Raw genomic sequence first — 23,081 nt, forward strand, 5'->3', positions numbered from 1 at the left:
CGGTGAGGGGGAAACCTGCTGTCTCTATCAGCAGTCCAGCACGGAAAAAATACCTGCCCGGGAACACCTACACGAGGGGTGATTCAATGCCCTGACCTGGGTTTAATGTTTCAAAGCCAAACAAGAAAATAGGGATGCAGAGACCCAGCGCTCATCACACTCCCCCTTTGGGGAAAAAAATCCACTTAGAAACGTGGGGGTTTGTAGGGTCTGGCTGGCCCCTCCTGGGGCGGGAGTGCTACAGAGAGCCCTGGAGCACCGGGGAGGGGGCTGCAGGGACCCTCAGGAAGACACCCTGTCCTGCTGCGGGTGACATGAGTGGCACTGCCTTCACACTGTCCCCGCAAACAGCGCCCGTCACCCAGGCCCAGGATGACAACTCGCCCTGCTTTTTGACTTTGGTGTCCAACTGGTCCCACCTCCTGGAGACACTTGGGGCCAAGCAGCCTTTCCCCAGGAATCTGATCTCACGGGTATCAAGTGAGAGGAGCTCAAATATCTTAAAGTTGCCCAAACCTGATTCAGACAATCAGGTTTTTCCTTCTGTGACACCTGCAAGGGCCACAAATTCACTTGTCTGGCAGCCACCTAAAAGACCTCCCAGGAGATGCAGGTGGCACTTGTGTTTGAAGAATTTAGGAAGATATGGGGAAAAAAAATCTTTAAAAACCCCCCAAGCCCTGCTGTCTTCACTTATCATGAAAAATAATACAGAATCATAGAATCATGGAATGGTTAGAGTTCAAAGGGACCTTAAAGATCATCTAGTTCCAGCCCCCCTGCCATGTTTTTTTTTTTCATTTTTGAGAAAAGACATCACCCAAAATTTTTCCTTTCTCTCCGTGATGATCTTTTCCTCCTCACTGCAAGTAGAGATGCTGGTTGGAGCTCGCCTGGTGCTCAGCACCTACCTGCACTGTGAAAGGAGCATCCCTTCGGTTCCTAGGCAAGAGGGAAATACCGGAGGCATGGATTTGCCTCTCCCCGCAGGATTCTGCGCCTGCCCATGCCTGGCAGAGCTACGTGGATGCAGCCAGATGCTGGTGGCAAGTTTTTGGACCAGTCTCAGCCAGTGCCAAGGGGATGGCAGAACAGCCGGTGCCCCCAGTGCTCTGCACAGGCAGACGACAGCCTCCATCAAACCATCCCACCACCCCCGTGCCACCTCATCTCCCAGAGCCAAGATGCTCAACCCTGCTGTCCAGGAGCAGCTTCAGGTGGGATCACGTAGGGATTTCTCTCCTCCTGCATGGCTGGTGCTCTTGCCATTGTGCTTTTCATCTAAGCTTTACTTTGTGTGACATGATTGCAGAAAAATAATACCAGAGGGGAGTTGGAAAAAAATCAGATGCTCAGATTCATCCCCGTGGACTGCTAGGCAGGAGCTGGATGGCATTGCCAGACTATTAGCTGTATTTTCTCTGCAGCTCACTGCAGCTGTGGGTATCCCTCGTACTAACACAGCGCTTTGGAGGTGTTTAATTTTAGTGTCCCAGGTACAAGGAATGCAGCTGGAGCAGGGACCATAGGACAGCAGGGTGCTGTGCGGTGAGTCACTGGCGCATGAGAGGGAACCGTCTTTCTCCCGGCACCACCGCCACGTCCCATGCTGGAGGAGGAAGGTTGAACCCCCAAGATCATCAGCAGGACGGGGTGGGTGTCCACATGGGTGAAGCAGCACCCAGCTGTGGGTGCAGCATCCCCCCGCATGTGGCATTTGGGCAAGCGCGGCTGGTGAAATGGCTCGTTCACAAGACATGTTACCTGGAAACAGAGTCAGGAGCTGCAAAGAGGATGCAGCTCCTGACTCTGTGCAGCATTTGCTCCACTGGGTGTGGAGATGTTGCAGTTGTTCCTGCAGGCAAAAGTGCTGCCAAGGGTAAGCAGGCTACGTATGGCCTGAATATATCCTCCAACGTAAAGGGCACCATATTGCCCTTGGAGCATGTGAACTGAGATTACACGGTCCAAGGGTTTAAGACCATCCTGCATAACACAGGCTGGAGGGTATCAGCCAGCAAGTCCTCCCTGGGTGTAACATGGATGTACTACATACCTTCTGGAAGAAAATACCTCCTAATTTATAGACTGTATGTGATGGAGAGGCAGCTGTAGCTCACCCTCCCTCTCTCAAACACTTTCTTGACAGTAGTTTCAGGAGAGGATTATTTCCACCACCCTTACCTTCATCCACCGCCTGCCCCGTCACTCGGCTCCCCACTGTTTCCTTCCTGAGAGACATCTCCCCTGCTGCAATGCCCCGGCCATCCTGGGGTGGAGGGTGACAAGGCAGCTGCTGTGCCACCTCCCTGCCCCAAGGCTCCCCGTGTCTCTTGGGGCCCTGTGGAAGGCGTGACCCCGTTTTGCAGCGGGGCTGCTGGCAGGGACGAGTGTGAGGCTGGAGCCGGGAACCCCCTTTCCATCCAACACTGAGAATTTTGCACTTATTCCCAAAAAAAGTGCAGAAGGAGATGTGAGCTCAGTGGGTGCTGGGAGAGAGGAGATCAATCTGGCCAGATCATAGAATCATAGAATGAGTTGGGTTGGAAGGGACCTCTAAAGGTCATCTACTCCAACACCCCTGCTATGGGCAGGGACACCTTTAACTAGATCAGGCTGCTCAGAGCCCCGTCCAGCCTGGCCTTAAATGTCTCCAGGGATGGGGCCTCCACCACCTCTCTGGGAAACCTGTTCCAGTGTCTCACCACCCTCATTGTAAAGGGTGAGAGTGTAAAAGATCCGTAGACAGAAAGTATTCAGGAGTGGGAAAATTGGAGGGAGGGGGAGGATTATTTTTTTTGTGTGGTTTTTCTTTGGTTTTCTTTTTTCTTCTTCCCCTTTTTCTTTTCTTTCTTTTCAATGACTTTTTGTCTTTTTTTCTTTTTTTTTTTTTAATTTTCTTTTTAATTTTCCTTTTTCGTTCCTTTCCTTCTCTCCCGCTCAGTCCCTCCCCGCTCCAGGGCCGCTCCGGGCCGGGGCGGTGCCGGGCGGCGCCGCCGGCGCACGGTCGCCCCCTGGCGGCGGCGGGGTGTGTGCGCGGCGGGCGGCGCCGGGCCGTGCCCCGCTCCCGGGGACAGCGCCGGGCCGTGTCCCCGTCCCCGCCGCTGCCGCCGGTCCCAGCCGGGAAACCCGCGTTCCCCCACCGCTCCCCGCCGGCGCAGGGGTCCCTGCCGCAGCCTGTGCCCGGCCCCAGCTCCCCCAGCCCGCTCCGGCGCTGCCCGCCGTGGCTCCAGGGGCCGTTCCTGCAGCCTCACGGCCGCGTGTCCGGCAAGCACGGGGTTGGGTGATGGTTCAGACCCACCGGAGGGTCACAGCTGCAGCAGCAGGTGGGATTTTGGGGGGGTATCACGATTCGCTTTGTCTCCAGTTTATAGGTTAATGGCAGGTTTTTAAGGAAGGCTTGAAAGGAAGATGAGGAGACACCCGCAGAACCTTTCCGCAAGGCAGAAAGGTCTCTGTAAGAGGAAAGAGGAAGATCATTCACTGGGAAACATGGTAAGTATCCAGCAAAGGAGCAACCAGTCTCCAGATGCCACCTCAGGTTTGATGTGAAAAGGCTGTAAAGGGCATTCTAGGAAAAGACAGATCATTTTTTCCTGGATGCCGTGAGGAAAGAAGAGCTAGGGAAGCTATGCAAAGAAAACCTGTCAAAGCAACAAGCCACACGTGGCACCCAGGCTGGGCGCGTGTCAAAAAATCTGTCCCTGTTCCCTTCCCATCACCCATCTGCCTGGGCTGTGTCCCACCTCACGTTGGAGATGCTGTGGGCTGGCTTGGATTCCTGGGTTTGGGGAACCAGCATCAGTCCCAGCTGAGATGCTCGGCCAGGTTCTCCTGTGCCTGGGGGACATTCATGGGAAATGGGTCTCTGCTACTGTCAAGAAACAAAATTTAGGGAGGGAAATTGCGTCATGCAAAATTCCCAGTGCTGGTGGCTTCTCTGATACCTGTGTACCTCCACAGGGCACAGACCTCTTGGTGATGTCCATCCTCCAACAGCTACAGGAATCTCTATTACAGACAACAAAATCCCTTACCACTGGCCAGCTCCGGACCATGGCAGAGACTGCCACCAAAGCAGAGCAAGTCCCATGGAGTAGGAAAGGCAGAGTAGTCCATGAGCAGACATGTCCTCCAGTAGCTCCTCACAGATCACCAAGTCAGGCCCTGCACAGCAGCTGGCTTCTTTGATCCAGGGCTGCAAATGGGTTCCTGGGAATGGGGAGGGCGGAGGAAGGTGGCTGTCATCCCTGATCACCCCCCTGGCCTGCTCTGTGCAGGGCAGGTTGGGTCATGAGTGCAGCCGCTCCTTCCGTCCTGCGCACCCATCACCCATCGGCAGGTTTTCCTGCAGAACAGGTTTTCTGGTATTAGCGATACCGCTGCTGCTTTCTGCCTTCCCATCCCACCCCCCAGCGCTGAGGGGAAAAAAAAAAAAAAAAAGAAAAGCAACAAAGGCGGCGACAATATCATAAAAGACTTTGTAAAAAAAGAGATACTGCAGCAGTTAGTGCCTTGTGCTCCTGAAGCACCGCAGCTCCCTGGTGCACATCAAACGCCCCCAGAAGAGGTTCTCACGACAGACAGGTACCTGCTCTCCCACTTCTCCTCCCACCAGGAACACTCAGTTCCCCCTGTATGATTCAGATAAAACCACCCCCTTGCCGGGGACAAGTCTGTTGGCGTTACCAAACAGGAAGGCCTCACCTGTCGCTTCCCACTCCCCCACCACCCACGTACCATGGCCACCTTCACCTCCTGGCTTCCTGTGCGCTGACCTGCACCAGGATGCAGCCAGCTGTGCCCGTGGTGCTGCGCCCATGCCTCCTGCGTGCCCCCCTCCCAGCCCGCACAACTCCTGCCCTCCCCAAGCCACCGGTCCTGAGCAGCCATTTCACCCAGGCATCCATACCTGGCATGCAAAACGGAAAGCATCTCCAGGTCCATGCAAGTGGGGAGGTTCACCAGGACAGGTTAGTGGGGAGAGACTGGCTGCATCCACGAGCACCTCTTTCTTCCTATGGCATTTGTTTTGCCAGACTGAAATGCATCGCTCCTCTCTTCTGGCATCAGGATTGACCAGGAGCTGGCTAAGTGGGCTCATCACCCTCCGTCCCCTTTATTTTTAATCAGCATGAGGAGCACACAGAAAATTAATTCTGCCTACAAGTAAGTACTTTTTATGGTGTTTTTTTCATCTCTGGACTCTTGACTTCAGCAAGTCATGCTACTTGCTAAAAGCTTTGGCTCCTTCATTTGGCTGCAAGGTGAAGGTGATGTTCTTTGGTGACCTCCGCTGGGAAGCATCCAGCCTGCTTTCCTTACAGAAAGGTTTCCCTTCCCTTTTTCTGTACCGCTTCACCTAAGCGGGGACTTTGCTCTCCTGGAGGTGGTGCGCTCCTGACAGCAGCTTGAGTGGATGCGGTTACCACCTTGATGTGACCTCATGGCACCTGGCTGACATCATGCGTCTCATTTAAACTGGGTCTTCTGATTTTGTGAAAAGTCCACCGACAGTCAATGACTTTCCTTAAACTTGCCCCTTCTGCATTCTGGATCTTACATAGGAGTTTTTCAGTAGAATAAACGGAAACTAAAATCTAGCCGACCTGTTTGTGGAGAAGGCAGAGAAAGTGCAAACCCCTGGATTAAATGTCAGGTGATAAATAGGAATCTAAAGGGGATTATTTAAAATCGCGTGACTTTCCCACACAGAGCAGTATTTTCCCATCATTGCAGCTGTGCTCTTGCTTCCCGTCTCCCCCCTGACTGTGCTCACGCACTGACCACAACCACCCCGAGCCCCACAGCACATCCAGCTGGGACCGCCGCCTCCTCTGGCTTGTGACGCGGAATATGGGCACAGGGGGAAGGGACAACGGATGCAGGAGATGGAAGCCTTTAAATCCAGGTTTCCCAGGCTCAGAGACCATGAGAAAAACTCCCAGTCTCTTTATTTAGTCTTTTCCTATGTGAACTACTCCTTCCACAATTTGTATGCCTGTAACTTTGTCCATAAGAGTGATTACTAAGTAATTAATAATGTATTAATATATCCCTGATAACAGGGATGGGATTCTCCTGGGGAAATATGCTTTCCTCATGTTTCTTTTAAAGATGCCAGATGTCTACCTTAATTGCACAGATACAAAGCCAAACTCCACTGACGTCAGTGCTGTTAGCTGGGTTTTATTAATATCAGGTAGGTATAAAAATCAGTATCAAGCAAAAATTCACAGAGAATAATACAACACCCACACAAACCTCCCACTGAGAAGTTCCTGGTGCTGATACTTCCCTTATCTGCAATGTATGGCTGAAGTGCCCGTGACCCCAGGCTCAGACCAGAGCTCTCCTTTGCATCGTCTCTTTCCCTCTTGAGAAAGAAAATACTGTGCAGAAACTGAATCTGACACCACAGTAACGAGATAAGATTAGCAGTGGAAGAACCATCCCTCTCCAGCTCCCGCCTCAGAAGATGTTGGGTCCTGGGAGCAGGAGCAGGCTCTGTAACCTCTTGTCCCACATCGCAGGTGCGTGGCTGCCTGCGTTGAAGGTCAGCTCCGACACGGTGCAGCCAAGCGACCTTGGAGCTGAGCGACGTGGAAGAAGCAGCGCGAGAAAGAGCTGGGAGAAGACCAAGTCTGGAGCTTCCCCACCTTGGCACTCAGGCTGGGACCCTTGTGAAGCTTGTGTACCCTCACGGGCATCCCTGTGCCCGGCCACGGGCCTTGCCCATCCTGGCCTTGCTTTACCCTAGACCTGCCCCGTCACGATGGATTTGCGTGGCCATCCAACTTTGAAGCACGTGCAAGTAGAAAAACTGACGTACAGGAAAGATACTTTAACATTTATTGGATTTCCCTGACACTCGTCACAACAGGAGGAACCGTTCCCTCTGTTTTACTGACAATGGTTGGGTGAACCTCTGTTTCTTGGGTTCCTAACCCAAGATATCAAAGATTTTTTTCTTTTTCCACTGAAAAACATTCAGGAGTTGCAGAATTTTACTGAATTAAAAGCAGCATCACCTGAGTGCTGGGTCTGTGTCCTTGATGGATATGAACCGGAACAGCTCTAAGGAAGCTGTGGAGATACCCTCGTGCTGGTCCACACTAGGTAAGGAAGTAAAGGCCCAGGAAAGCTGGCCAGCGGCCCCAGAACAGCTTCTCACCAAATCCAAGTGAGGAGACAGACGCTGACACCCCTGTGGCAGCAAGATGATTGTCTTCAAAATGAAAAACATAGACAATGCCAGCAGCTTGTCAAACATGTAAGCAATCCCAGTGGCTCCGATGACTTTAAAAGACTTAAGCTGAAATTGAAGCGTGCAAACAGTATTTCACAGATAAGGCTTTAAAGAGCATTGTTTTCAAGCTGCTTTTTATTGTCTTTACCTCCGAGTTTTCTGTTCCATATCTTCACGGTTCGGTGGTGTTACTGAATGCCAAGGAGTCAATCCTCAGCAACAGACTCTGAGGCTCTTTCAGAGTAATTAGTTTGAGAAGAAAACAGCTGCCACAGTTTGGAAGACTAATTGGTGGGTCAGCCACTTTTGTTCCACCTCTCCTTGCCATTTCCGTTCACTGGTTTCACCGGGAGCCCAGAACTGCTGTGGTCTTTATTACTACCCTGTAGCAGCCCTCAAATGAAAGGACAGCTTCGTTACACGTCGCTACTTTAACTACTTTTCAGCGATATCCTCTTCTTTTCAAACACCAAGGTTCAGAACTTGCACAACGGGAATACAACCACATACTAAGCATGAGAGTCGGGGTTGTTCAGCCTGGAGAAGAGAAGGCTCCGGGGAGACCTTATAGCTCCTTCCAGTACCTGAAGGGGACCTACAGGAGGGATGGGGAGGGACTCTTTATCAGGGAGTGTAGTGATAGGACAAGGGGTAACAGCCTCAAGTTGAGAGAGGGGAGATTTAGATGACATCAGGAAAAAATTCTTTATAGTGAGGGTAGTGAGGCACTGGAACAGGTTGCCCAGGGAAGTTGTGGATGCCCCATGCCTGGAGGTGTTCAAGGCCAGGCTGGATGGGGCTTTGAGCAGCCTGGTCTAGTGGGAGGTGTCCCTGCCCATGGCAGGGGGGTTGGAACGAGATGGTCTTTAAGGTCCCTTCCAACCCGAACCATTCTGTGATTTATTAGAGTTATAAATCAACTCTTTTAACTCTATGGTACATCTGGCCAGCAACGAATCCACTGAGCTGTTGGACTTGGGTGGAGATTGGGATCTTTCAGCGAGCATCTCAACCCAAAGAACGTGGCAGAACTCAGCGGGGGGGAATGACAGCCTTGTGCCTCGGAGTGACCTGCACCCTGTTTAATGAGCTGCCCTCGCTGGGAGCAGCGCATCGCGCTTACACTGCCTGGGGCAGCCGCCACCGCAGCTAGAGGAAATAAAAAGCGTTCAGTGCATTACTGCGGCTGCTGCGATCTCTTCAAACTGCTTCTCCTTCACCTTCAGTCATTGCCTCGCTACAAGCCCGAGCTGTACGCTCTCAGGAGCAAAGAGCGTCCTTCTGTATAGCACATGTTCTACCACATCCACCTGAGTGAAGCCCTGGCCTCTAATGACAATTTTTAGGCTTTCATTGCTAAAAGAATTTTACTTATACGCGCAACAACAATCAGGATTTCAAACCCCAACTGAAGCCGTTGAGCTCCTTTTGTCTGCTCCATGATGCTGCCCCAAGCAAAGCCGTTTGCCGAGAAGCTCCCGCTGCGCTGGACGGAGAGAAGCTGCTGGTGAAGGCTGCTGAGCTGCAGAAAAGCCCTCAATGGCTCCTGGAAGGAGATGGAGGTTTGAAAAGCCAACACCGAGGGACCCACCACCAGACCCTCCACCTGCAGAGTTTGCAGCACTCACTCTGAGGCTTTTAAAGAGAGAGACGGGACAGTACGAAGTGAGGGAAATCACCCAGTGCTTCCTGCTTCCTTCCCGGGTGCCAGGAGGCTCTTTGAAGCTTGGCGCAGTTGGGATCTAAACACCAAGGTGCCTTTTGAAGACGTGCTTGTTACTTTTAATCAGACAGCAATAAATTCAAAGACTTAGGAAACTTCTAAGTCAGACTTCTTCCTTCCCTAAAGAAATGCTAATGAAACAAACACTCATGTTTATTAGCTGGTGGAATTCTCAAGACCTGAGATGGAAATAGCTATATATATGAAAATAGGGTGAGAAGTGTAACTCAGCATCAAGAATTTCATAGTTAGTGGTGGCCTCAAGTGCTTCTGAAGCCTCCCCCATGTCCGAATATTAGGGTGCCACTTTATAATGCACTTAAATCTGATCCACCTGTGGGCAATCCCGGACAAGAACGCTCCCTCCCTGCATGCTCCCACCACGTTTAACCCAAATCTGCCACCATATAGCTTTGCTATGACATCATCAGTTCACTGATCCTACAGAAAACTGGCTTTTTGGGTGGATTTATTTCCTAGTTTCCCTACTGGAGGGAAAATGTCTGTCTTGCTGATCACTGGGACTTGGGGTGGAAAGGAAGAGATTATCCCCTTTGGTGGCAGCCTGCAATTACGACCAAGCCTGCTCTGAAATGAAACTAACTACACCCAAAATGAAACTTCACCATGTCACAGCTGGCAGCAGCCAACACCATGCAATACATACTTCCGACAGAAACCTTCTGGTCACATCCTAGAGATGGCATCATGGAGCAACTGATGATTTTGGTGAACAGCACTGACCTGCACTAGCCAAGAATTAGGCTCGGAGAATCAGGAGAGATTCCAGAGAGGACGCTCTTGTGCGGCTGGTGAAAGAGCCACAGCATTTCTCAACATCGCAGCGGGACACACTTCTGGGAAAGAGCAAGGCTTCTCCTCATTCCCGCTGCAAGCCCGAATTCTGCTCAGAAAGGCAGAGCCAGCTCAAGGCCTATCCAAGGAACGCCTGATGTACAAGCACCCACCTCCCACCGCAACAGGGGAGTGTGCCAGGGAGGCACAGCTTCAGGAGGGAAGTCCTACACTCACCTCACCAACGTGACTGGGAGATACTGGTGAATGATTTTGTTTGCTGGGTATTACTAATGCCCAACCTGTTGCTACAAGCAAGTAGGAAGCCCAGGGCTGAAACCCTGCCTGCAAACCAGACTGTTTTTAACCCTTCCCTCTCTGTCACCACCCTGAAAGTTTGAGCCTTTTGCTTTAACAAAGTTCCCCAGATACTAGTCTCTTGATTGCCACCTGCATGAACTAAAACCCACCCATACAGCTTTCTACAGCCACACCAGGTGAAAAACCGTAAACTCTGTAACAGCAACACTGCATTCAGCTGGGATTTTTCCAGAGGGTCTCAACCATCCCAACTCAGCTTCCAGCCTGGCAGGCAAATGCCACCTACAAGGGCGAGCCCACAACTGCTACATGAGGGAGGTGTCTGTCCGCACGGGGAGGAGGCATCTTCTGCAGAGGTGACATAGGGATTAATAATTCATCTTCCAGGTTCCCAACAAGCCTAACAATTGGCAATTACTTTAGAAATACAAACTCAGTTTAAACAGAAAGAACAAGTTTTCTTTTAGAGAAAAAGAAGCCAAGAATAAACCTGAATTTAAATCAATGTTTTTGCACTACTGCAATGAACGCCCTTCAAAATCAAAAGAACACTTTCAAACACTTCACGGCTTTACCCCATTGAACACTGTTCGCTACATCTGCTAGTACCAAGTCACAATTTGATGCCAGGGCCACCTGCAACGCAGCAGTAAGATCACACCCCGCTGTTTTGAAGAGAGAAAAACCCGCAGCTCAAGTCACTGCTCTTATAACCAGCAAACGCCATCTTCCCCTGCACCCAATCCTAAATTCTGCAAAAACGGTTTGATCAGGAAAAGCCACTCACTGTGCACCGGAGCCTCCACCTCTCAAAACTTGCAGTACTCAATTTCGCAGCAATGGAAAAAAAAAAAAAAAAACCAAAAAAACCCAAAACACAACCACCAAACAAAACCCACCCACATTGTCATTCTCAGCTTTCCAGAGCAAAAGGCTGTGATAGGCAAGAAAAAAAAAAAAGTCCCCACAATCTCCACAGTGGGGACAATCCTAGAACACCCAAAATCTGTCACCAGATTTAGGTGGACTAGACTTCCCTTTGTACGCAGTTTCTAAAGGAATCTGGTACCTCCGTGCTGGCATTTATGATACACAAAACAATTCCAGAGCTACACAGGTCCACTGCAGGGTCTCCCATGTCCAAGGCAACAGATCGTGCCCCCTTCCCTCCCCATCCCACATCAGACCAAAACAGGTGCCCATTTCCTCTGCTACCATGGGACCTGTGGCAGGCTGCTCAGTATTCAACGGAGCTGCTGAAAACCTCAGGGAAAAAAAACCAAACCACCACAAAACAAACTTATGTAGTGAACATCTGTGCAAGTTTTTTTTTTTTTTTAAAAAAAAAAAGCCTGCAAGGATCAGAATCCAGACAGCTGCCCTGTGTGTGAAGAAACTGGCATCTGTACGCTGTAGATTACCCAACACCTGCTTCTTGCCCATTTCAAATGTCCACTGTTGCAACAGCCTCTAACTTAAGGCTATTTAATTTTTGTCTCATTCAAGAGATTTTTGTAATTTTTGTCTTCAACTTTACATGTTTCGTGGAGTTCTGTAGATACTTACTTGGAAAAGAAATAAGGGAGTTCAGAGTTACAAGTGAAGATTGACCAAAACCAAATCCTTTATTTCCACAACTGTATTATAAATGTGCTCCAAGTATGTGTCCAACACAAGTTAGAAAAACAAAACAGAACATGCCAGTTGCAAACTAGATCAGTTCACCGACGTGCTGACTCCTTGGTATTAGGCTTAGTTACACAAGACCAGTCACAGTAAAAAGATACATTTTAGAGTACAAAGAGTAGCAGGATGTTAAGCCATTTCAGCTTGTGCACATACAAGTCACACTTCTGGCAGAAAATGCAGAGAAGTTTGCATTATTATGCTGGAAGCTACGTTGCATCACTTTAAATGGCATCAATATCGATATCGTCATCTTTATTGTTTGCAGGCTTCACAGTTTCAACTTTAGGTACACTGGCAGTTGTAGAGTACACCACCTGCGGAGACAAGACACTTGCTTTTACTACAGCACCTACCACCATCATTAAGCACTAGAAAAATGTTACCATCAGGCATTGCCAACACCTGCCCACTCAACAGCCCTCCTGTCTATTGCCATGAGCTGCTCCATGTTCTGAAGCACACTGCGCAGCACAAGAATTAATATCGCATACAAAACTTGAACTTAGGCATGCTGGAACAACAGGTACACCTTAACATCTGTCTTTAGAAGACAGAGGCATGCCATGCCTGCCTGTAGGAAGCAGGATCTCCTATCCAGGGGCAAGAGTAGGCACTACTGGGAGGACAAACAAACAAAAAGCCCACAAGCAAAAAAATGCCAGCCACAGTCAGCTGGAGTGTGTAGCCAACAGATTTTACCTAGGCCTAAACTGTGAGGAAAATGGTCATTTGCTCTTTAATCAGCTTTTAAAGTAAACATATACCCACTAACTCTTCTAAAACACAAGGCTTTACGCACAGTATCTTATCAGTCTTCCACTATATGAACTAGTACTGTGCAAGAGACTGCACAGTTCCACAATGACAGTCCTTGGCTATTAGAAAACACCTGTAGTGTTATAAAAATGCTCTTGTGTAGACAAGTGACTATGTGTAGCAAAAATACTCTGACAAAGTATTAGAAACGAGGCATTACCCCAGTTCCCCACATACACAGTAATACATGAAGCTATTTTATTGCATACCAAGACAAAGCATAAGACTTAAGCATGCAGGAACAGGAAGCGTTTACAGTAAATGAACCTTTCCTACCTCTATGTTTTCATCTTCATCCTCTTCTTCATTACCGGAAGATTCTTCTTCAGCTTCCTTTAGCCATTTAATAAATGGTTCTGCTTTGACACGTATTTCTTTGGCAAGCTCCTTTGAAACATATTTCTTTGAGGCCTGAAGGACAGAAGTACACAGATTTTGCTTCAACGCTGAAGGAGCTTACATCAGATCATTCCCAAACACAGCAAGAGCTTAACTTCGAACTCTAACCTCACCCCACTGCCTCGAGCAGCCCATTTTTTGAAAGCGAGGTTTCTCCCAAGACAGTAACTTATCTCAGATTAGTTGTTTAAAGCCATCTGCACAAGCAGTTACACCAGAACGGAGAAGTCAGATGCAGTATTCTACATTCAATTACTTAGCTGGTACGGTACACGAAGTACTACCCCTTACCTTTTCTGCCCAGCCAAGGATGACTTCTTCTTCCAGAAGATCTGCATCATACATTTCCTTCAAAATATGTGGTATTTTAGAAATAAGCTGAGACTGATGCATGGCTACCACACACTCAAAGCCGTGGAGAAGGTACCTCTGAGCCTTCTTGTTGTTGTGGCAGAACTAGAGTTGTGACGAAAACAGAGACAATTGAATTAAGTTTTTTTTCCCCTCTCCAGAAAGCTGATAATTCTGCTCTCAACAAAATGAGATAGCAAAATTTATAACAGCTCATGCTATCCCTCACAGCATTTTCCCTAGCTAAGTAGTAGCTGTTTAAAAACAAAGAAAACTACAAAAAGCCTTCTTCCCCACAGTACCAAGCAATCCAGAACGGAGTCAAGTAGTTAATACAAAAAGCCAACCCAATGGTTGTTAAAACAGGTGCCGAAGAAGAGACTGCTTACACGAAGGAAGTGACGCCTGTATTTCCTTATCTGTTCACGAATCTTTTCGTCAAAAAGGACTTCAGTGAGAACCAGTGGGCCCATAGCCTTTACATCCAGTCTCTCTGCTTCTGCTACAATGTCTTTGTCAGAAGTATCAATGACACCTTCTTCCTTCTTTTTCTACAAAGACAAGGACAGAAATATTTTAAAGCTACCAAAGTCTGTGTCAATGCTCTATTACACTGCTTCCTTCCCCACCACTGGTGGAACCAATACTCTGGTAGAAGCTTAAGCAGCTTGCGCTTAGAGTCTCCTTACCACTATTTTGTACAATTACAGCAGAGTGGCTACCATGCAAAAAACCAGAGAGTATTCACCTTCACAAAATCAAATAGTATGTTGACTCTCTCCTCCACTGTTCTTTCCAGGTCTTCACTAAGTGTGAGGTTCTTTGCATGGTCACTGATTTCATCCATTCTACGCCTCTGGGCTTCTTCTGTTGTGTCTTCGCCCCAGTCATCATCATCTTCCTCCTCCTAAAAAAACCAAACCAAACCAACAGGTTCATACAATGTTACTACAAGCTTAGGAATAGGTGAGTGTTGTTTCTAGGTACAGATTTAAGAGCATTTTTTTTTTAAATAAACAGGTACTTTTGATTTTGAAAGGGTTATACTATGATTTGGAAGTCAAAGATGATGGGAGAAAGGGCAGATGTAGGGAAGCAGTAATAGAAGCTAGACTTGAGTTTGCAGCCATCTGTAGGGTTCCCTGAAGCGCAGTTTTACCACTCTATCTAGTACACTCATGAGATACCCACTTCCAGGGACCTGGATCGTAAAGGGTTTGCAGCTTTCACTTAGCAAGGTGCGAACACAACTCTTCTGGTACAGAAGAGTTGATAAAGCTGCTATAGAAGAGGCACAGGGATACTTCTATTCCAGCAGTGGAATTCTGGATACAATAAGAACTTCTGGTGCAATGTTGACTTGCAAAGAACACTGGCAATTTAGAAGTTTCAAATCAGAGCAGGACACCACACAACCCCATCTCCCTACTTCCCCTTCTACTTACCACAACCTGTGGAGGAGTAATCTCCTCTGGTGGTGGGGGTGGAAGGGTCTCATTGCTGGACACAGAACCATTCTCTTTGTCTTTGCCTTTTCTGTTCTTCTTATCTTTCTCTTTCTTTCCTGTACCAGTCTCACCACTTTCTGCAAGTGAATTTTATTGTTTTACTTTATGAACTAGAGAAAGCTAAAGTCCCTGCACTACTGCACCTCTGCCAAATCCCCAAGGGGGTTTGGATGCTTTTATTAGCAGCAAGTTACTTATAGTACCCAACCCAGTAATATTCAGGGTAGATGTACACCTGCTGAGGAAACCTCTGGTTCCAGTGGAAGTCTTGTTTCTCATCAAGACATAAGGTTGTCCAAGTCTATATAACAGGTGACCTCACAACACAGAGACCCCTGGAATAGGTTAGACTTTTCTATTCTAGCAAGCTTAAATTGCAGCAGGCAACTAGATGCTTACTACAGAGTGTTGCTTGCACAGAACAAGTACATCACAGTTAGCATTTACTATACTGCTTTTACTTTGCGCTGAGGTAAAGGAAAAAAAATGCAACGAGCTCCTGCTGACTAGCTCTCCTCCTACTACGCTTTGTCCTGCATATGCAAATCCAACTTTTCACAAATACTTTACTTGGGAAGGAGCACAAGGGAAGAGAACGCTCAAATTGAAACTGTGAGCACAGCTACCTCATCCTGACTCACAAACACATTCTAAGAGTACGCTGGAGCCTTTTTACACTTTAATTAGAGGTGAGCTATTTGTTTTTCTATTTCATTAACAGCACTCACACTGAAGAAGTTCCCTTTACCCCAACCAAATAAGGAAACAAACTTACCAGGTGGGTTTTTGAGAATGAACGTGCAGAGTTTATGGTTTGTGTCAAGCATGCCTCGATAGCCACAGGCTTTGCAAGAGTTACCTATAGTTTGTTTCTTAGGATTGACATGCTGTAAAAAAGAACAATGTCCAGTTAACAGAACAATCATGCATTGATGCCTAAACCTTATGTTTACATTATCATCTCCACAGGATTAAGCCAGAGGTTTAAATACTTTCTGTTGCACCCAACAGAGCAAGTTTAGGGGTAGCAAAGAAGTTCTGAACTGTTATAAATGTAAAACCTTCCCAAAGGGGTATGTGTACTCTGAATTTTCTCTTCATAGATAGTCAAGTCATCTATTAACTTCGCACCGCTTCCATAAACACCTAATGAAGTGTTTCCATGGCACTACCATTACTACAGACTGAGAGCACTCACCAGATCAGTTTCAGGATTCTCACACTCAGGACAGAGAACAAATTTTTTAATGAATCCATCCAACATGTCTTGCAGCTTATTCGCCTCATGAGATCCATTGACAATGTAACGGTCATTCTTAACATCAAACTGGGTCTGTGCTCCCAGCTCACAACCAAAAAATTTGGTAGGATCTGCAAGAAAAGCATAATAACCACTACTGTCTTATCTTCGCTGCGACTTTTAACAGCAAGTAAAAATGCCATTGCTTCTTTCCGTTCAGTATTTCATCTTAAGAAAATCACGCTTCTTACAAATCTTGAAAAAATGGTATTAAGGCTTTATTAGCTACTTGCCACTACCACTTCAAACAAAAAAAGCAAAAAAAAAAGTGCTGTGTCACTCTAGACTACTTACACGTTGGAGGCCGATTAAGCGCCTTTGCAACGTCAACCATGTTGACTATAACCGTCTTTATTCCATTTCCTTTGCCCTCCACCTAAAGGAAACAAACAAAAAAAAAAAAGGTGTTTAAGTGACTGCAACAGCCAAACCCAGCACGTATTCTCCACTTCACTACATCAAAGCTCTGCTTTGAAAGGTGTATTCTTAGAGAAGCTAATGTGCAGTTTGCCTGGACAGAAAGGAGCAGACATCCTCTTTGCCCTCTGACTAACTAAATATTATCATTACCTCACACTTCTCTTCCTCCTTTAACACAGCAAGTGGTGTGAAACACTACCTACTTACCACTAACAGTTATTAAGTTACCTTGGCAATCAGACGGGGCATTTTGTAGCGATAGAACTGATCTGAAACACTGCGGTTGACGTTGACAGACATTTTGCCTTATTAGTAGCTTTATCAATAAGATGAAGAGATCTTTGATTGCAGTTTTTTGGTATCTTCTGTCTGGAGAAGACGGGATGACATAAACGACTGCAAGAGTTCTCGGTCTCTGACATGAAAAAATTTTCGCCACTGAGGCTGTAAGGTTCTTGCTTGTATGCTATGTTTCCCCAATACAGGTACCAGTGGCTGCGCAACAGCTCTGCAAGTGTTAATAAACAGAAGAGAAATTAAGTTTATCATAACATGCACCAATCAGATCTTGCTACAGAACTATGCAAGAGATTATATCCAGCATGAAAAGAAAAAAAACAAAACCCAAACCCTGCATTCTTTATGCTATGGTTTTCTTCAACTTGTGGAACTGAAAATTGTATTGCTTGCATTGTACTGCTAAGTAACTTTTCCTCAACTACACCACAGAGTCTTCCACCCTCTTCTTTCTTATTACCCAAAAAACATTTAACAGCTTAAGACTATTTTCTGTACAATTAAGTCCTGAAGGAGTGCTGCAATCAATAAGGAAGGGAAAGGAACACTGCTTGATTTATTATGGAGACCAAAGGCTCTTGCACCGAGAGGGTCATGTGATACGTTTCAGGCTGCAGGGCAGAGGAAATCAGGAGAAAGATCTAGAAAACAGTTTCAAATTCCACATCATAGCATGAACCTATCACATAAACCCAAGTCTGTCAGAATGTTGAGAAACATCAGTAAGATGAAGCAGCAGCAATCTGTAGCCCAACATAATTTTTACATGGCTTACCAGGTTTTTTGATTGGAGTGGAAAAGAGTTGAAAATTAGTGAATTCTCCCTCTCACTTATGGATTCTCATAGCAGCTTCTGTTGAGTTTTGACTTAACAATAAGCCTGATAAAGTCTGACATAAGTTGCTTCACTGTAGAAAGCCTAGCAATGCAGAGGTACAGAGCAGTGCAGCAGCTTTTCCAGTTGATTTTTTTCTTAGGGTAAGGGGGGAGGGGGAGGAAGGGGAAGGAGGATGAATCCTATTATTAAAGTTGCCTTAAGCAGTATTTACATATTTAAATTAGCATGTGTCTCTATAATCAGATTTAAGAGTACTTAAGCCACAACTAGTTGACTACACAGGCAACCCTGACTACAGCATGGCTATTCTGACACGTCATCATGTTGTTATCATTAATGACAGAAGCGTTGACACATTAAAATAACATTCTTAGTATTTATGCATAAGAGCAGGTCTATTGGTTCCACACGATTTGAATCCCTGCCGTCAGGCTTACAAATTCTTTACAGAAGCAGCAAACAGATTTGTAACGCGCCTTGTGTTCTACATTAGCCCAGATGCAGTCCCGACCTTCTTCAGCAAAAAATGCACTGTGGGCTTTGCTTCAAGCACGAGGTTTCCTTCCCCCAAGATGTCTCAGAAGAGCCACCATGTGACCCGACCATGTGCTTGCAGAAGCACTGAGGAAGCAGGTACCTCGGTGACTGGGCAGGAGCTCTCAGACAGAACATGCGGTTTCCCCTCCTTCCATGTTACAGCTTTTGTCTGCTGCAGACTAAAGCTCCCTCTCCCGGTCCCTAGGACACCTCATCCCGAGCACCACCACCGCCCCCCACCTCCCCATATGCTATGCACGGAGGAAAAAAGCGGGAAGGCAGACAGACTCCCTGCTTCAAAGCCCCGTTTCCCCGCCCCACTCAGGCCTGTGATGAGTCATAAATGCAGCAATTAAGCACTGAGTCAGCCCTGGAAAAGATGCGGGGGGGAGTCACCTCCAGCCACGCATGCGCTCTTCAGCCGCGAGAGGGGGACGCTCAGCAGCCGCCGCCGCCACCACCCCTCCATGTGCCCCCCCTTCCCGGAGCTAACGCTTGAAGGAGCCCCCCCGTCCTCGTCCGTCGTCCCCCCCCCCCCGCAACCCCCGGGGCGGGTTTGTAACTGCGCCACCGCCCCCCTCCCCCCCCGCCCACACCGCGGGGAGGCGCGGCCCCGGCCGCCGCCATCTTGTCTCCTCGCATGGCGGTGGGGGGGAATTAAAGAAAAAAAAAATATATTTAAAAAAACAACCAAAAACCTACAAACACCCAGAAAAGAGCTGAAAATGAAGCGTTAAGGCTTCTAGTTTGGTTAGGTTTTAGGCTTTTCTGTTTTGTTTTTTTTTTTTTTCCTCATTTCTCCCTCCTATCAAAATCGACACTTGATTACACAAAACCTCTCCCACTATCCACTGTTTACCGACAACACGACGACCCAGCCCAGCCTAAGGCGCCCGCCCGCTCCCCCCAACACCTTCTCAGGACCCAAACCCTCCTCTCGATCCGAGCTGCCCTCGTCCACCCCAGCTTTGTACTAATACCCACCGTTTTCGTCCAATAAAGACATAAACCCAACGCTGCTCGCCCCGGGCTGCGACGAAGCCGAGTGTGCGAAGAGAACAGGGCCGTGGGGGCGCTTATATCCAGACGGAGAGGGAGGCGGAGGCGGACGCCGCAGCCTCCGGGTCCCGGCGTCCTGAGGCGGGCGGTATCAGCAGGGACAGCAGCGCCGGACAATCTGCGGGCAAAACACAATCAGGAGCATCGTTAGCGGCGGCACCTGTGAGGAGAGGGAGGAGGAGGGGGGGAGAAAAGGGAAGGGGGGAGGGAGAGGCGGCGGTCGGCGCGCAGCTCCGGCAGAAGGGGGCGGTTAACGGGACCCCGGCAATGGCTGCCCCGTACTCACCTCTAGAATGTTCTCGCTCTGACTGAACATCGCCAAAGCTGGGATCAATCAGCCAGCGGCGTGCCCCGCCCCCCCAGCGCCTCCATTGGCTGGCCGCTCGCCTCGGGACGAAGCTATTGGCTGAGGGCTCGCCGTGCCCCCCACTCACTGGCGGCGACCGCTATCAATCAAGGCACCCCCTAGCTTCGCCTCCCTTCCCCCTCCCCCCTGCCCTCCCCCTGCCAGTCCCCCAAAGGACATCGCGTCTACATCGGCCGAGTCTCGCGAGAGAGCGCGGGACGGGGTGGGGCGGGGGGAGCCGCGGGAGCCGGCCACGGCTGAGTCAGTGCGGCGGGGCTCGGGGTGATTGGGACGTTTCTCCTCTTTTCTGCCGCTCTCCCTCTGTCTCTACTGAGAGACTTCTCCCGTTCCCTCCGCTGCAGCCACTGGAGAGCTGCTCCTCGGTTTCCTCTCTGGCCTGCCACCCATCCTGCCCCGCCCCCGCGGCCTAGAAGGGCCCCTCGTGTTTGGGCCGGGCCCGGGCAGGCCGGTACCGCCGGGAGCTTCGGGAAGGGCTCTAGTCCCGCTCCCCGCTATGGCTTTCCACACGTAGGCGGGTGGGAGCAGGCCCGGGGTGGGGGCCGGCGGTGCCCCTTGCCCGGCCCGGGGCAGGGGGAGGCGTGCGGGGCCGAGCCTCTGATGGAGGCCGAGCCCGCTGTGCTGTAGGAATGACTCGTAATCGCCCGGCAATGACTGAGCGCTTGACATCACGGCAACTACATTACAAATAATTTAAAGCAATTAAGTTGCTGGATAAGTTGTGTTTTTTCCTGTACAGCCTGCTTTAAGGGTGCAGGAGAGAGCCGATCATTTAACCTCAGTGCCGTGAAGACTCAGCTTTGGGTGGCTGTGGGTGCTTGGGTTATGTTATGAAGGATGACACAATCCTCCATGTGTATATGCTCTTTATTCTTAATGTAAAATGTTGCCAGCCCTCCTTAGCTGAATTGGGGCCCTAGATGAAATAAATGTTTGGATTTGCGTTCACTTAAAAAGCAAAAAACTTCGGTCCCTTCTTCTGTTCCTTCCCATCTACCTTCACTCTTCCAGTATCACAGGAATTGCGTATTTTGGAATACTTAGAATAATACTCAAGCAGCAAAGAACTTTTTTTGACTTTATCAATTGAGTGATGAACCAACTTTCTTACCCCTATAAATATTCCCCAGCAGAATAATACTCCTCAGTTCCTGTCACCGTGTCTTACTGAATAATGTTGTAAAGCTTCTTGATGGTTCTGTGGGTGTATAGAGGAAAAGAGAGAATGAAGATAAAACTAGTAGTGACATTAAATAATGTCATATAACCTAAATCTCTTTCTGCCTGAAGTTAGTTTTGAAATGTAGGTTTCCTGGCTGACTTTGATAACATGTTGATGTAATCATAGAATCATTTAGGTTGGAAAGGACCTTTAAGATCATAGAGTCCAAGCATTAAAGGAAACACTTCTCCTATTGAACCTTCAAGTACATCTTGGACGTTTTTGGTGTGATATGCAAAAAAACTGCATTAAAACATGAAGGTGACTGACAAATGAGATTTTCTTAGAAATCATAAAAGCCGGGCTATTGGTACAAACACTTCCAGTGACACACAATAATAAAAATCTTTCCTCAGCTGGAGAAAACAGATAAATTTGCCCATCTCTGTGCTTCCAAGAAAGACCCTCCTACATGATGGCTGCTGTCCTAGTTATAAGTCTCTCTTCAGCCTATGGAATAGCAAGTCTTTGTAGCAAGGACACCATCCTGTCAAACATCATGTGAGTCAGTCTTGGACTTCACTATCTGCATTTGAAAAAGTTAAAAATTCTTCAGGATATGTTAAATGTCTCCTTGATAAACACACAGCAACACTTTTTAAAACACGAGAAAGAGGGTTAGGGCAAAATAAGGAAGCATCTCCAAAATATGTAAAGCTTGGCAGTTACCATGAGGGGAAAAAATCATAAAAATGTGGGAGGCAAGAAAAGCACAGCAGGAACTCCTTTGCTGTGAAAATATGCAGCATGTATAACTTGCTAAGTGCCTCCTGTCTGCGGCTTTAGTTCCGTGCTACGACACCTATGAGGTTAATAGATTATGAGTGTTAAAGCATACCGCTGCCATTAACACTTTATTGAGCAGCAAAAGGGAAAAGACACCCTGTATTTGGTGCTATTCGATGTAGTGAATAACTCTGAACCGTTACGATTAGTAGCATAACGAAGGATTTTTTTACCATAGTATATAAATTGACATAATTAAATTAAAGAGTTTCCTTTTAAGATAATGTTCCTTCTGCAAAAAGCAGGTCCCATACAGATGAAGTCATGTGATATTCTCCTGGATTATACAGACCCGACTAAAATTGTGGATTATTGTTGTCTTGGTGCCTGGTTGTTGATTTTTTTCTCACCAGAACAATTCATTAATATTAAATGTTGGATCCCAAATATTTCTACTGAAATTTAATATTTATAGTTTGTTCATTTTAGTATTTCGTGGCTTGGACAAGACAGAAAAATATTTTCTCTTCTCCCACTTTGAAACGTCATGGTTTCATGAATCCTGAAGTTCATGGTTTGCATTGCTCGTGTGACCTTCAAAATACAGACCACTTGCGTGCTTTGCGTTTCATTGGTAGAAACTAAGCAAGTTTTATATATACTTTTGTAGTTAAGACGTTTTAAATGGCATTAGTAAGTCAGGTTTTGGAAGTGGTTTCATGTCTGAGAATGGGAAGTTTTCCGCAGTGGACCTTAGGGTGTGTTTCCTTATCACAGGAATGTTGTATTATCATTCAGTTCAGCCTTGAACAATTCCAGTTTGTTCTATGTTGCCTTAGTAATTTTTTCTTAAAAATAACAGAGCGTCAATGCCTGTGATAATGCAGCAAAATCAAAATTCTATTGAAAATCTTAATATAGGTCTGTACTTAAAATGTAAATCTTCAAAAATGGGCGTTGTAATCATGTGTGTTTTTGTTCTCTGATAGACCACCTTGTGTCCTGTCTGCAGTTTATTCTTCAGCAAGTTTGTCGTCTATCAGTGATATGGTTGGCTATAAACATAACCTTATTTCAATACCCACTTGGTAACCTTGGCCTTGAAGAATGTTTTTTCTCTGCTGTGAGCTGTATGTGTTATCTCCCAGTGGCTGAAACTGTACGTGTTTTCTCCCAGTGGCTGGTTCAGAGCTGTTATTTTGTCCAGTGCAGGCAGGAACCCTTAGCAGCTGGGTTAGTGATTCCTTGTCATGCCGTCTTCACAGCTTTGGCTGTAATTTCAGTAATTTCAGAAGATGGAAAGAGAGCCAAGATTATGTATAGTTACACTGAACCCTGGACAGCAATAGCCTTTCTTCTTCCTATCTTGGAAATGTGTAGAGAAAGTTTAATTATTTACATGCTAGGTTTGAATACGCAGCCATTGGGGAAGCACGAGTCCAAAATCCACTAGCCACTGATCAGTAG

General features: G+C 47.5%; 1 protein-coding gene and 1 non-coding gene across 7 annotated transcripts; both read right to left on the reverse strand.

Annotated features, from left to right (window-relative positions):
• Window positions 1-11,688: 11,688 nt before the first annotated feature.
• Window positions 11,689-20,064, reverse strand: EIF5 (eukaryotic translation initiation factor 5). 6 transcript variants are annotated; one of them, XM_074583943.1, is made up of 13 exons: window positions 19,589-20,064; window positions 19,228-19,420; window positions 17,644-17,787; window positions 16,800-17,079; window positions 16,446-16,527; window positions 16,050-16,222; window positions 15,627-15,738; window positions 14,789-14,928; window positions 14,092-14,250; window positions 13,733-13,894; window positions 13,284-13,448; window positions 12,870-13,004; window positions 11,689-12,091 (listed from the first exon to the last, which is right to left on the reverse strand). In XM_074583943.1, the coding sequence occupies exons 4-13, from the start codon at window positions 16,869-16,871 to the stop codon at window positions 11,999-12,001; spliced, it is 1,293 nt and encodes a 430-aa protein (XP_074440044.1). In that variant the 5' UTR covers window positions 16,872-17,079; window positions 17,644-17,787; window positions 19,228-19,420; window positions 19,589-20,064; the 3' UTR covers window positions 11,689-11,998. The 6 variants fall into 6 exon arrangements, with proteins under 6 accessions (XP_074440044.1, XP_074440043.1, XP_074440039.1 ...); XM_074583942.1 differs by having other exon boundaries at window positions 17,644-17,840; XM_074583938.1 differs by lacking the exon at window positions 17,644-17,787.
• Window positions 15,142-15,265, reverse strand: LOC141743217 (small nucleolar RNA SNORA28). Its single transcript, XR_012586984.1, has one exon. It is a non-coding gene; the product is annotated as a small nucleolar RNA SNORA28 (small nucleolar RNA).
• Window positions 20,065-23,081: the final 3,017 nt, after the last annotated feature.

The sequence above is a fragment of the Larus michahellis genome, chromosome 4 (genome assembly GCF_964199755.1).
Source record: "Larus michahellis chromosome 4, bLarMic1.1, whole genome shotgun sequence".
NCBI lineage: Eukaryota > Metazoa > Chordata > Aves > Charadriiformes > Laridae > Larus > Larus michahellis.

Bases quoted from the DNA above. Each gene is read 5' to 3' on its own strand.
- EIF5 (XM_074583938.1), bottom strand. From the start codon at position 16,871: ATGTCTGTCAACGTCAACCGCAGTGTTTCAGATCAGTTCTATCGCTAC. The intron at 16,528-16,799 runs GTAACTTAATAA...TGTTTCCTTTAG, and splicing joins TGCCCCGTCTGATTGCCAAG to GTGGAGGGCAAAGGAAATGG. The intron at 14,929-15,626 runs GTAAGTTTGTTT...ATTCACTTGCAG, and splicing joins CATTCTCAAAAACCCACCTG to AAAGTGGTGAGACTGGTACA.